The sequence below is a fragment of the Typopeltis vanoorti genome, chromosome 24 (genome assembly GCF_054136105.1).
Source record: "Typopeltis vanoorti isolate ZY-2024b chromosome 24, IOZ_Tvanoo_1.0, whole genome shotgun sequence".
In the NCBI taxonomy this organism is placed as follows: domain Eukaryota; kingdom Metazoa; phylum Arthropoda; class Arachnida; order Uropygi; family Thelyphonidae; genus Typopeltis; species Typopeltis vanoorti.
Genome location: NC_143572.1, coordinates 6,206,623 through 6,221,600, shown reverse-complemented (window position 1 = coordinate 6,221,600; position 14,978 = coordinate 6,206,623). Strand labels below are relative to the sequence as shown.

At 39.2% G+C, this 14,978-nt stretch overlaps 1 protein-coding gene across 2 annotated transcripts in view; it reads right to left on the bottom strand.

Annotated features, from left to right (window-relative positions):
• Positions 1-14,669, bottom strand: part of LOC150092906 (dynein regulatory complex subunit 2-like) — a 182,386-nt gene extending 167,717 nt beyond the window's left edge. For both annotated transcript variants that reach the window (XM_090413890.1, XM_090413891.1), the window contains exons 1-2: positions 14,533-14,669; positions 459-524 (exon numbers count right to left, since the gene is read on the bottom strand). In XM_090413890.1, the coding sequence (XP_090270016.1) occupies positions 459-518 (60 nt within the window). In that variant the 5' untranslated portion in view covers positions 519-524; positions 14,533-14,669. The remainder of the gene's footprint in view (positions 1-458; positions 525-14,532) is intronic.
• Between the last annotated feature and the right edge of the window lie 309 nt (positions 14,670-14,978).

Here is a 14,978-nt window from a genome sequence, read left to right as displayed (position 1 = left end):
GTCTCTTGAATTTCAATTCTTTATCGACCAATATTCCAAGATCACATGCCTCCTCCACCTCCTCTAATACACCTCCAATATGATATGCAGCTTTACTTTTTTGAGATCCAAAATGCAAAACCTTACACTTACTAGTGTTAAATTGACATCCCCCACTTGTCTACCCACATTGCCACTATATTCAAATCGCTCTGAAGCACCAGTACATCTACATCATTCCTAATAACTTTTCCCAGCGTAGCATCATCCACAAACAGCTGAATATCAAATTGCAGACCACTCACAATATCATTAAAAAAAAATTTAACAGCAGTGGCCCTAGAACAGAACCTTGTGGGATTCCACTGGTAGCTCCCCTCCTGAGAGACCATATATCATATCTCATTAAAATTTCAATGTATAAAAATTGTCATTTAAAATTTATTTTAATTTCATTAAAACAAATGATACATATTTACCTTAAAAAATTTTGATAAAAGCTCTTCTTTCTTTTTCTTCTCCTCATCTTCAAACTGCATTTTCACCTATAAGAATAATTGTTTTTTTGAACACTCTGTAATTTATTAGGTAACTTAAAAGATTTTCATAATTTTCCTTTATACCATATTTCCATTTTTATTGTGTGGCACATTAAATGATGATATCTGTTTTGTACCTGTAAAGTAAAAATATGAAATTTAAGAATTCAACTGTGATTCATATTAATGTATAACGGAGAGGAAACCTCCATATAGTCTTTAAAGGAATGCAGAGAACCAACCAGGGATTCTGACCTAATATCTAATCCTCACCTTCTCGTGGTGCACCCTGTTAGGTATCTATCTGGATATTGAACAAACAAGGATGGGTGGGCAATTTGGGATTTAGCCAACCAAATTGTATTCTTATTGGCTTAAACCAAAATGTAGAATGATGGTACAACATGATAGAATTTCATACCAGCTGGGAAGTCGTCCAGTTAAACAAGGTCCTCGTTGTTTTCACCAGGGAACCAGGGCGAACAGCAAAAAGTCAGCTACTTTTTGAGGAACAAATCCTGAAATATATCCCAACTTAACATCACCAGAGTTCAAGATCGGTAGTATCAACATAAGAAGCCTGAATGGCAAAGAAATGGGGCTAGCAGAGGAATTGGATAAGTACCAAATTGACATAATAGGGGTGACTGAAACAAAAAAGACAAAAACTGGCGAGATCTTTCTGAGCAATAAATGCAAAATATTATATTCAAGCAATGACAATCAAAGAAAAGAAGGAGTAGCTAGAGTATTCAACACTAAATATGAGGCTAATCTTCTTGAATGAAAGGCAATATCAAAGTAGAGTGATGTGGGCAAAATATCAGAATGGGGAACTGGACAATATGACTTATTTGTGCCTATAGTCCCACAGAAGGTTCTACTACGGTAGAAATGGAGGAATTTTTTGAGCCCTTAGAGAAAGTAACTGACACAATGAAAAGTTGGTCCTTGTTGGGGATCTAAATAGCAGAGTTAGAAATTATTGTCAGACATACAAACATATTTTGGTAAAATTTGGAAAAAAAGAGCAAAGATAATAAAAATGGCAAATACCTGTTGGATTCCTGCTCAGGACATGGACTCTTTATTACTAACACCATGTTCCAACATAAAAATGTACACAAATTCACATGGAGGAAGAGGCAAGGAATAAGAAAAGTCTCATTGACTATGTCATTGTTGCTAGTGATGTTTTCTCACTGGTGAAGGACACTAGAGTGTACAGAAGATTTGAATTATTATTTTAAATTAATAAATAAGGTACAGATATTTCATACTAAAACTAATAGTACATCTTCAGTGTTACAAACAGATAGGAATGGAATACAAGTAACGAACATTTGGTGGATCACCTATTAAAATACATTGTTGTCGCGAGCTAGGAAATGAAAGAAATTAATAAATAATTAATATTTAAGATAATTGGTTTTTTTAATGATTACATAAAATAAAAGTCTCCCAGATTTTTGAGAGAGAGAGAGAGAGAGAGAGAGAGAGACAATCTACAAAAGATAAACTGTCATCGCTATTTTTGGCTGGCGTTTATCAAATACCATGTGAATGCGATGTTTCTTATTTTGGACAAACTGGCTGTTCTGTGGAAAAAAGATTTAAAGAACATCAATATTATATTGAATACAACAAACCTCAGAAGTCTGGTCTAGCACAACACAGTATTACCACTACCCATAATATCCATTGGGATAAAGCTATCCTCCTCCATAGATGCAGGTTCAAATATGAACGCCTCTTTAAAGAAAGTTGTGAAGCTATTTTACACCGACCGAATTTAAATCGAAATGATTGTCTCTCTCTCTCGAAGAGCTGGGAGACTTTTATTTTATGTAATCATAAAAAAAAAACAATTATCTTAAATATTAATTTCTTTCATTTCCTAGCTCGCGACAACAATGTATTTTAATAGGTGATCCACCGAATGTTCATTACTTGTATTCCATTCCTATCTCTTTGTAGCACTGAAGATGTACCATCAGTTTTCTGTACCTTATTTATTAATTAAAAGTTATTACTATGGACTTACGTGTTCTTTTAATAATCATACTATGCCACAGGTACCTCTAAAAATAAAAAAATCAGAAGATTTGAAATTGGAAATGATCACCATTTAGTCGTCAGCAGGATAAAATTGAATTTCATACTGAAAAGAACATGTAAGAAAGTTTTAAAGCGAATAAAAGTTGAGCAGCTGTCACATGTGAACTGTAGACTAAAATACACAAACATTATTGAATTAAAAATGAAATAGTTTGAGAACAGGAACCAAATCTTTTAGATTCAGTGGTAAATCCTGAAGAAAACATTGATTGATTCAGCCAGAGAGGTATGTGGTGAGGTTGTCTGCAAGGATAGAAAAACCAGAACTCCATGGTGGACACAGGAAGTTAAAGAGGCAGTGAAGGAAAAAAAGGCAGTATATCAAAAGTTCCTGGCAAATAAGTCAGCTTGTGCTCTTAGAGACTACAGAGACAAATGTAAGAAAGCTACACACTGTGTAAAAGTCTAAACAAAAGTCATGGGAGACTTATTATTATTATTCAGGCCTCCATGGAGTTCAAAAGACTCATCGTGGGAGGTCCCTCCTAGGAAACACAAACACTATAATATCACTCCTTAAACTCATTGACCATTCTCACTCTCACCACTCTATCAGGTAATGCATTCCATGGTTCAACCACCCACCATGTAAAGAAACCACTCCTCACCTTCTTGCTCATAGTTTCCTTTTGTAACTTCCAGGGATGGCCCCTTGTCATCACTCCTTCCTGCTGTTCAACCACCCACCATGTAAAGAAACCACTCCTCACCCTCTTGTTCACGGTTTCCTTTTGTAACTTCCAGGGATGGCCCCTTCTCATCACTCCTTCCTGCTGTTCAACCAAGCAAAGGAACTCCTCAGTGTCAACCTCTGTAACAAATTCTCAACAGTTTAAAAGCTTCAAACATATCACCTCGCCTTCTTCTATCCACCAAACTCCGCAGTCCACATTCCCTCAGCCGATCCTCATAACTAACATTGTACAGTCTTGAAACCATCTTTGTTATCCGCCTTTGTACCTTTTCCACAGTTAATTTATCCCCGTCAAATCTGGGGACCAAATCTGAGAATAGTCTAAGTGTGGTCTGATCAGGGCCTTATACAATGGAATGATGTCACTTTTATCTCTACAGGTCAACGTTTTTCTCATTATTGCAGCAATCCTCTGTGTTACCTTCACCAACTTTGCAATATGTCCCCTAAATTTCAAGTTTCTATCCATCATCAACCCCAGATCCCTTGTATCCCCTACTTCCTCCAGTGTAGCTCCTCCAATAGAGTATGCAGGGTCCCATCGATGTGTCCGAAACCTCAAGACCTTACAATTTGCTGGATTACACCGACATCCCCATTAATTTGACCATCTGTCTAGCTTATTCAAATCCTCTTGCATGACTACCACATCTGCACTATTACTTATAACCCTTCCCAGCTTCACATCATCTGGAAACAACTGAATATCCCCTGCAATCCACTGACAATGTCATTGATATAAAGGTTAAACAATATAGGTCCCAGTACTGAGCCCTGTGGGACTTCACTTGTAGCCCTCTGCCTCCTTGAAACTGCCCCACCATAAGCAACTCTCTGATACCTATTGGACTGCCAATCCTGAATCCAGTTGACCAACCTGACATCCAAACCCATGTGCTGCAACTTAAATATCAGCTTATCATGTGGCACCCTGTCAAATGCCTTCGCGAAATCCAAGAAAATGGTAGTATATGCCTTTCCTTCATCTACTGCTCTTGTAACTTTATTATAAAAGGCTAGCATATTGCTAAAACAAGAGCACCACTTTACAAATCCATGTTGACTCTCATAGATAACATTACCCTCATCTGCCCAATGCTGTATACGGTCCTTCACTACTTTCTCCAAGAGCTTACTAACTACTGATGACACACAAACTGGCCTATAATTACACTTCCAATCTGCTACCACCCTTATGCAATGGCACTATCTTACCTTCTTTCCATTCCATTTCCCGTTACCTTTCCCGCAGCCAGACTTTCATTGAAAAGCCAGGTCAAAGGCACTGTCAGTTCCCTAGCACATTCTCTCAAAACTTGTGGTGAAATACCATCCAGTCCCTCAGCTTTAATGACATCCAGAGTACTCAGTATTTGGAACACACTCTCCTCCTGCAGCTTCAAACCTCGAACCTGCCCTATCCCTCTAGTATTAAAATTTACTCCTCCAGTATGAAATACATCGATAAAGTGTTCATTGAACAATTCCACTGTGTCCTCTGCATCAGTCACTTTATTTCCATTTTTATCCCACAGTGTCATTCTTCCAAAATCATTTCTTCTTCTACTGGCCCCATAGCTAAAAAAATTCCCTAGGATTTTTTTTGGATCTCATGGTCAATCTCTTCTCATATTCCAGTTTTGCCATACTAGTCACTCTCCTGGCCTGTGTCTTATATTCTTCATACATCTGCTCTTCACCTCTCTCCTTATATCTCTTCCACAGCCTCTTTTCTACATGCAGTTCCTGTTTAATATTGTTTGTCATCCACTTTACTCCAAATTGTGTCCTCTTCTTCACTTGTGGAATGCAGCTTACTATTAACATATATTCCTTCACAATTTCCCAAGCACTAATGATATCCCAGCCTTCCAATTCCTCCCTCCATGAAACTTCCCCAAGTTGACATCTAATACCTGCCTTATAATTCCACATAGGTTCTTGTCTCTCTGATACTCCTGCATGTCTATTCATCTTCCAAGTCAAAACCACACGGTCACTCTCTCCAACTGGTGGGAGAGATTTCATCTCAGTTATTATAAATTCTTCTGATACTATGAGCAAATTACACTCTTACCACCCTGTTCCTCGATTGCTCACATGCATCCCTCACTCTCTCCTCGAACACTTGCTCTTTGTGTTCCCCTACTTACCTGCCTTCCTGACATCGCTCTCTCCCTGGTTCCAGTGCTCTCTCGCATTCTTCTCATTCCCTCTCTCCTACTGTTTCCATTCTCTCCTTTTCTATCATTCCCATCTCTCTCTCTCTCATTCCCTCTCTTCCACTTATTCTATTCTCTCCTCTTCTATCATTCACATAACTCTTTATCATTCCCTCTCTTCTACTGTTCCTATTCTCTCCTCTTCTATCATTCTCATCTCTCTCTCATTCCCTCTTTTCTACTGTTCCTATTCTTTTCTCTTCTACCATTCCCATAACTTTCTCTCATTCCCTAGGATTTTTTTTTGAGGAATTCCCTATTTTTTTTTGAGGAATTTTTTTGAGGATTCCCTAGGATTTTCTCATTCCCTAGGACTCTTCTACTGTGCCTATTCTCTCCTCTTCTACCATTCCCATAACTCTCTCTCATTCCCACTCTTCTACTGTTCCTATTCTCTCCTCCTCAATCATTCCCATAACTCTCTCTCACTCCTACTCTGATTTACCTTGCATTCGTCTATTCCATTCGCCTAATCTCATCTTTCACACTTCTCATCTCATTCCCTAGATATTCCACCTGCTCTTTCAGCCCATCTCTCTCTCTCTCTCTCTCTGCAAGTCAGCCACTCTCATTTGCCCCTTCATCCTCCCAAATGAGACCATCTCCGAAAACTTCACAATCCTTCAACCTTTCTATACTCCCCACTCTCATTATTTTATTCATATTTCTCTTGCCATTCTCGCCCTCTATATACCACTCATCTCTCTCTCTACGTGGAGAATCTCCCGCCTCTGACTCAACGAAGTCAGTTATAGTCTGAACAAGGTCAGTTATAGTCATCTCTAGCTCACCAAATTCCTCCCATTGCCTTCATTTTGCACAGATACGTATTTCCCCTTCTCTCAACCTGCCACATATACAATCATCAGGATGCATACATTTCAACAAGTCCTGCATGCTTCAAAATAATGTATGATATCATGTAAAATGGAGTCCTTAAATGGGGGAGGACTTGCCGATACACCTTTTGCAATTTTAACTGCCGCTGCTCCCATTATTCAAAATAGTGTCGAGGAACTATTACAACTAAACACTAAATAAGTATAAGGGAGTAAAACTATATAAGTAAAAGTACAAACAAATACAAACAAACATTTAAGTATACTAAATATAAATAAAATAAAAATAAATAATGAAAACTTATGTTATCTTCGTTTTCTCTTCCACGGTTATGCATCCAATTCCGACCCCATCTTCTCGATAACCAAAAACACAACATAGCAACAAAAACTAACTTCAAAAACAACCACTGAAGGACATTCGTATTCCAGAAAAACAACGTAGCACAAATCTCAACAGAAATCAGATATTCACCGAATAAAAAGCACTTTTTTCAGTACAGCTCAAATTCCTCTCCAATAATTAACTTTGGTAAGAACATAGAAAATAAATATCAAGAAGGTGACAAGATATTCTAGCAATCATTGTAAACACTCAGAAATGAAAGAAGGATTGCTGTAAAAGGAATTAGATATGATAAAGGTGACATGAAAACTGGAGAAAAAGATATCCTTGAGCAATTTTTCTGAGTAATTACTTCAAAAAATTGCTAAATGAAACAATAGTGACAGCACAGTGATAAAAACCACTCAAAGGCATGCAGTCCAGAATACATATCCATACTTGTAGTAGAAAAAGCCATCAAAAAACCTGAAATGTGGAAAGACATGGAGCAGATGATATTCTTCCAGAAATGCTCAAGTATGGAGGCATAAAAGTCTTATAGTGGCTGCACTGTAGAGTTCAGAAGGCCTGGACAGAGGGATGAATTCCAGATGATTGGAGTAGAGCTCTCATAGTATCCATATATAAAAAGGGAAATAAAATTGAATGTGAGAATTGCAGAGGTATTTCCCTACTAAGTGTTCCTGGTAAGATTTATGCAAGTATACTTGAGAAACAGTTGAGAAGGATTGTGGAAGAGAAGCTTGGCGAAGAACAAGCTGGATTCAGGCCAAATAAAGGCTGTCAGGTCAGATTTTCACTTTACAACAAATAGTTGAGAAATCATGGGAAATATAACAAGATCTGTATTTAAGTTTTGTAGATCTGGAAAAGCCATATGACAAGGTTCCAAGAGAAAATGCTACAAAATGCTACAGTTGTATGATGTCAATGAGGCATTATATCAAGCAATACTTACTCTTTATTTGAGTTGTAAGGCAGCAATTAGAATTGTATTAAGTACAGGAAGATGGTTTAATGTTAAATCTGATGTCAGATGAGGATGTACATTATCCTCTCTGTTATTCATTATCTATATTGATCACATTATGAAGAAAAGCGGTATTAAACTTGATATCAAAATTGGGGATATTAATCTCAGCTGTTTACTTTATGCAGATGATGTCAGTAGTACACTCAGGATTTAATCTTGGGGGGGGGGAGTTGAGTAGATAATTTAAGAATACACACTACGCATTGCATACAACCTATGACTGAGCATCTGCAATGATCGCTAATTCATAAGTAGTATAGATATAGAAGACACGCCACAACATAAATTTTAAAAAAATGAATTTTAATTAGGAAAAGATTTTTGGAAAATTTTTCTAGTGTTGTTTTCCTTTTGGGGGGATCTTCCCCCCCCCCCCCCATGGATGCACCACTTGATGATGTTATACTCCTAAATAAATCCAGTACAAGTCTGCAAAATTCCCTGACTAAATTTGGTACAAAAATCAGAAATAGCAAGACAAAGATAATGAAAATAGACAGAAAAATAAATAATGATATAAATTCAGGTTTAAATGATCTAAATTTTATTTTGATAAAGATATAGATATTAATTATGCAAGTATACTTGAGAAACGGTTGAGAAGGATTGTGGAAGGGAAGCTTGGTGAAGAACAAGCTGGATTCAGGCCAAATAAAGGCTGTCAGGATCAGATTTTCACTTTACAACAAATAGTTGAGAAATCATGGGAAATATAACAAGATCTGTATTTAAGTTTTGTAGATCTGGAAAAGCCATATGACAAGGTTCCAAGAGAAAATGCTACAAAATGCTACAGTTGTATGATGTCAATGGGGCATTATATCAAGCAATACTTACTGTGGTTGGGAGGAATGGCACCCCTGACCTTAATGTGAATGGGTTGAAATTATTGGACTTCTGCTGTACTAACAGCTTGTCCATAATGAATACCTTCTTCCAGCACCGAGAAGTCCATTAGTATACCTGGTACAGGGATACACTATAACAAAGGTCTCTGATTGACTACTTTATAGTCTCAGCAGACCTATTTTCCTCAGTGTCGGACGTTCGTGTGAGAAAAGGGGCAGAACTGTCAACTGACCACCACCTTGTTGTGTGCACTCTACGGCTTCAGAAACCAGATGCTACCATCCACGCTGGTAGGCCTAAGCAGCTATACCACGTGAAATGGGAGGTATTGGAAAATGAGGCTGTGAGGAAGAATTTTGCAGATGACATTTCCTCCAGGTTCAAAGAGATTCCCAAGCATACTGCAGATGTTGAGGAGGAGTAGAAGTTGTTCAGAACAGCTGTCACTGCCTCTGCACTCTCATGCTGTGGCAGAAAGTGGCTCACCGTGGCAACGGGCAGTGAGAAAAGGACACCTTGGTGGAATCAAGAAGTCCAAAAAACTGTGCAGGCAAAAAAGGAGTCCTACCTAACATGGCTTAGAGTCAGGTCACCTGAGATGCGTTTGCGGTATGCTGAGGCACGAAAAGCTGCTGCTGAGGCAGTAAAGACAGCAAAGCAGAAGGCTTGGGAATCCTTTGGAGAAAGATTAGACTCATCCTATGCAAATACAAATAAAGTATTCTGGCAGACCATCCGCCGCCTTCGAGGGAGGAAATCGTGCACAGCAAGGGCAATTAAGGCCTCTGATGTTGCACTTTTAACAACCGAGAAGGATATCCTCCACAGATGGAGGGAATACTTTGAGAGCTGTCTTAACCCAGGTGGCCCAGCAGTTATGGGCATCCAAGAGGTGCAGATCGGGGCAATGACTAGTCTCACAGCAGAAGAGATCCATTTAGCAATAAAATTGCTAAAATCAGGCAAGGCTGCTGGCGATGATGAAATTTGGTCCGAAATGCTAAAAGCCTTAAATCGAGACGGTGTTCTCTGGCTGTGTCAGGTTTCCAAGCAGCCTGACACTCGAGTGTGTCAGGCTGCTTGGATATCTGGGCGAGCACCAAAGCAATCGCAGACAGGCATAATAATACTACCAGTCTTCAAGAAGGGAGACCAGAAGGAATGCAGTAACTATCGTGGCATCTCTCTGCTCAGCCTGCCTGGGAAAGTGTATGCTAGTTGCTTGGAAAGACGGTGCAGGAGCATAGGTGAGTCAAAGTTCCAGGAAGAACAATGTAGCTTTCGTCCTGGTAGAAGCACAACAGACCAAATCTTCATTTTAAGGCAAATCTTTGAGAAATCTTGGGAATATGCCAAGAATGTCTACACATGTTTTGTGGACTTGGAGAAGCCACATATTGCCAAAGCTTATCCCGAGAAGGTTCCTCGGGATAAGCTTTGGCAAGTAGTACAAGAGTATGGAGTGGATGGCCAACTATTAGCTGCCATCAAGTCCCTGTATGAATGCCCAGAGTTTTGTGTCAGGGTAAACAGCACAAAGTCTGAACCTTTCAAGTCTCCGTTGGCCTCCGCCAAGGGCGTGTTCTGTCACCCCTCCTTTTCATAATATTTATGGACTGGATTGATAGGCACAGCCAAGGCAGTGAGTGTGTCAGAATTGGAAAATGTAGCATTGGACATCTGCTTTTTGCAGATGACCTAGTTCTGCTTCGCTCTTCCACAGATGACCTCCAGCAGATCCTGGATAGGTTTGTAGAAGAGTGGGAATAAAAAAGGTGGGAATGAAGATCAGTGTGGCCAAAACTGAAACATTTGTGGTCTCAAGACAACCATCCCAGTGCACTTTACATGTAAGTGGAGTCCCAGTGAGGCAGGTGGAGAAGTTTAAATACCTTGGGTCCATATTCACGAATGATGAAAAATGGGACATAGAGCTAGATACTCGAATTGGCTTAGCAAGCTCAATATTGCGGAAACTTGGCCGTTCGGTAGTATTGAAGTGGGAGTTAAGCCAGAAGGCAAAGCTGGCTGTCTTCAATACAGTCTATGTCCCCTCACCTATGGTCATGAGAGTTGGGTAATGACCGAAAGAATGTGGACGCGAATCCAAGCGGCTGAAATGAGGTTCCTTCGAGGGGTTGCGGGGCTGACAAGACTCGACAGAGTCAGAAGCTCTGCAATTCAGGAAACCCTCAATACTCAACCGCTGCTTCTCCGTGTTGAGAGATCACAGTTACGTTGGTACGGGCACCTGGTCAGAATGCCACAAGAGAGACTCCCTCAGCAGGCCCTCTTTGCCAAGCCAGAGGGTGGGAGGCCACGTGGAAGGCCAAGGACTCGCTGGATAGACTATATCCAAAACCTTGGGTGGACACGTTTGGAAATCCCACCAGAACACCTGAGCTTGGTGGCAGAGGATCATGACCATTGGAAGTTCCTCTTGCAGCTGTTGCCCCCACAACCCAATTAGGAAAGGTGGGCCTTGAAGATGTATGTATAGATATAGATGATGGTTTTAGCAGTGGATGTGTGACTGTGCAAGAAAGGATTAAGATAGTTAAGGATGTGAGGGTAACACTTAGTTATGAGGAAAGGTGTCAGTGATGATAGAGAGGAACAGCCAGAGTAGTGTATGGAAGAAAAGTGAAGTCAGTGGGACTTGTTATGAAAAACAGAAATGAGCTAGTTGTTATGTTTATGTGAAATGCCTTTTTCTTATTAGCCAGACCACATTATGTCTTCCACATTATGAGGGCTATAGCAAACCTTACTAAATATTTCATCTTGCCCACCTCCACTTCGTACCATACTGCTTCAAAACCATTGTCACTACTTGCTCCTTGCATCTCCACCTTAGATGGGCACAACTCTGCCATCATCATCAACAGGCACGTCCCCTCCCTTTCTGCTTTGTCTGCCTTCAAAAAAAAAAAAAAAACCTAAATAACCCTCCATCTGTATTTCTGTCACAATGCCATCCTCATCCAATCACATCTCACTTATGCCAACAATTTTTGGGTGAATGAATTCTATCAACATTACAGTTTCATTCCCCTTGTTTCAAATACTTCTGGCATTATGTTAATATAAATTAGAATGAAGAAACAACATCTGGAACCAAAGAGAATAAATTTCTTGAGGGACAGTTATCATACAGCATGCACAGATTTTTTTTTTTTAATACATGAGAGATTGGTTAATCAACCTATAGTATGTATGGGTAGCAGGCTGGAAAAAGAGAAACTTGCTTACATTTGATTTGAAAGCCCTGTATATTGTATTCCTTGGGAAAGACATCAGGGAGAAGACTCTTTCACAATACAGCAGTAAAAGGGATGAAGGAGAAGGAAAAAGGAAACTTGCTTTCTGAGTTTCAAAGTGCAATGAAGGGATGTTGGAAGCAGCTGCAAATGTTCCAATGAACTTAATACTGAATGAGGGAATTATTGATGCTATTTCACATGAACATTTGCCATGGAAATATTTATAAAATACACTCTTTGCAGAAATCAAATGCCTATGCAAAAGCAGGAGGAATGAGCTAGGTGTTTAGTTTAGGGTATTAATTTTGTATTAAAATTTGGTATTAAAATTTTGTTTAGGGTATTAATCAATCTAATTGCCATCCTCTGTATCAAGTCAAGCATTTTGAGGGAGCTCTTAGGGCCCCCACTCCTAATGTGAGAGCAGTGTTTGATAGCTGAGCAGATTTCTGATTTGTATAAGGTTAACAGCTGTTCAGAGGTGAAATAACATCTCGAGCAAAAGAGAAATCCTAGTTTTTTTAGAAGCTAAGGAGGCAATGGTTGTGACATGTTATGCCAGAAAAGGCTTGATGTCAGGGTGATTCCAAGAAGAGAAATCTTCTCTTGTCTGGAAATTTGAGTGCTGTCAAAGGTAATACTGGGAAAAAAAATGGTTATTTTTTGTGAGAAATAAAGTAGAACTATGTTTCGCTAGCATTGAAATTGACAAGGTTATTGGAACCGCACTGGAGGATGACTTGGAGATCAATGAGGGTATTGGTGGTTGATGTTCTGTAGGTTGAGGTAATTTTGTGGAGCAAGGTTTATCAAATGAAAGGGAGGAGCACAATGTGCTATCATCTGCAAAACTGTGTATTATTGTTGATTAGGTTGGAAATCAACAGAAGTAGGTCATTGACTAGCAAAGATTGGTCGATTGGTAGAGCCTCTGCTACTAATGGCTCATGCAAAAAGTTAAACAAGTTTGAGCACGGTTAGTAGCTGGAAGGAGATCAATCGCTCGATGCTGTTGGCACACTCTCCCTCGATGAGTCTTTGGACTCCCTGGAGGTGTCACATAATAATAATAATAATAATATATAGACAGAAAAGGGTTGGTGAGAGAACAGAACCTTGTGGAACCACAGCATTAGTTAAACTGTGAGAGGCTAAGGAACCATCCATCATCACACATAATGTACATCTAGACAGAAAGCTGTCTAGAAGGGCCCCCACTCCTAATGTGAGAGCAGTATTTGATAGCTGAGCAGATTTCTGATTTGTATAAGGTTAACAGCTGTTCAGAGGTGAAATAACATCTCGAGCAAAAGAGAAATCCTAGTTTTTTTAGAAGCTAAGGAGGCAATGGTTGTGACATGTTATGCCAGGAAAGGCTTGATGTCAGGGTGATTCCAAGAAGAGAAATCTTCTCTTGTCTGGAAATTTGAGTGCTGTCAAAGGTAATACTGGGAAAAAAAATGGTTATTTTTTGTGAGAAATAAAGTAGAACTATGTTTCGCTAGCATTGAAATTGACAAGGTTATTGGAACCGCACTGGAGGATGACTTGGAGATCAATGAGGGTATTGGTGGTTGATGTTCTGTAGGTTGAGGTAATTTTGTGGAGCAAGGTTTATCAAATGAAAGGGAGGAGCACAATGTGCTATCATCTGCAAAACTGTGTATTATTGTTGATTAGGTTGGAAATCAACAGAAGTAGGTCATTGACTAGCAAAGATTGGTCGATTGGTAGAGCCTCTGCTACTAATGGCTCATGCAAAAAGTTAAACAAGTTTGAGCACGGTTAGTAGCTGGAAGGAGATCAATCGCTCGATGCTGTTGGCACACTCTCCCTCGATGAGTCTTTGGACTCCCTGGAGGTGTCACATAATAATAATAATAATAATATATAGACAGAAAAGGGTTGGTGAGAGAACAGAACCTTGTGGAACCACAGCATTAGTTAAACTGTGAGAGGCTAAGGAACCATCCATCATCACACATAATGTACATCTAGACAGAAAGCTGGCAATCCAACTGCAAAAGAGCTGGGACAGACCAAATGATGGGTATTTATTTAGTAAACCTTTGTGCCAGACCTGGTCAAAAGATTTGGCGATATCAAGTGCAATCAATTGAGATTCACCAAACTTTCCCATAGCATTTTTCCAGAGATAGGTGATATATGTAAGTAGATCTCCTGAGTAGATCGGCATCAATGGAATCCATACTGGTTGTTTTTTTGTTTTTTTTATTAGCTAGGTGCCTTCAAGATAGTGTAGGAGTTGGGAATCAGGGCCGCCCCTAGGAATTTTGCCACCCCATGCAGTAGCATATTTAGCTGCCCCTTCTCCCTTATTTTTCGTATAGTCTCCCCCGTACGGTAGCATATTTTGCCACTCCTTCTCCCTTATCTTTTGTATAGTTTATGCCAACTTTGCTTCCCCAAAAAATTTTGTCGCCCCGTTCAAAAGTAATTTCCAGGCCTAATTTGTACGCAATTCAGCCGCTTCTACCCCCCTCCCCCCAAAAAAAAATGAATTAATTTTTCACGGAGCTAACCAACAATGCTTAAATTATTAGTATTAGAAAACCTCAATGGAGTCAAAAGCCTTATCGCGGAAGGTGCCAATTATATCATAACTACATTAAATTAGGAAATTACTTACCCTATTATCTAAATGAACGTAATGAATATTCTGATAAAATGAAAGGTGTCACGACGATAGTAGTAGTATCGATCATACCACTTAAATATGTTACCTAGCAACCATACAAACAAATAACTTGCTTTCACGATTTCCGCGAAGAGGCGCTTCCATAGCTCTTCGTAAAGCAAAACGTCATTCAAATGACATATTTCGGTGATTACATCACATTTTTTTTATTATTCAGTTATATAAAACACTGAAATAATAGTTCCCGACAAGTTTCGTAAATCGTAGGATTTACATCTTCAGGGGTAAATAGTATAACTTAAAGTTTAAACAAGAGAATTAATAAATACAAATCATAACCGTCTGGCTATTCATAAAACTCAAATAACAGAATGCAGATATATAACATTATTGACGTTGAACAATACTGGACTTCATTGTAAATCTAAGCGTGCAGA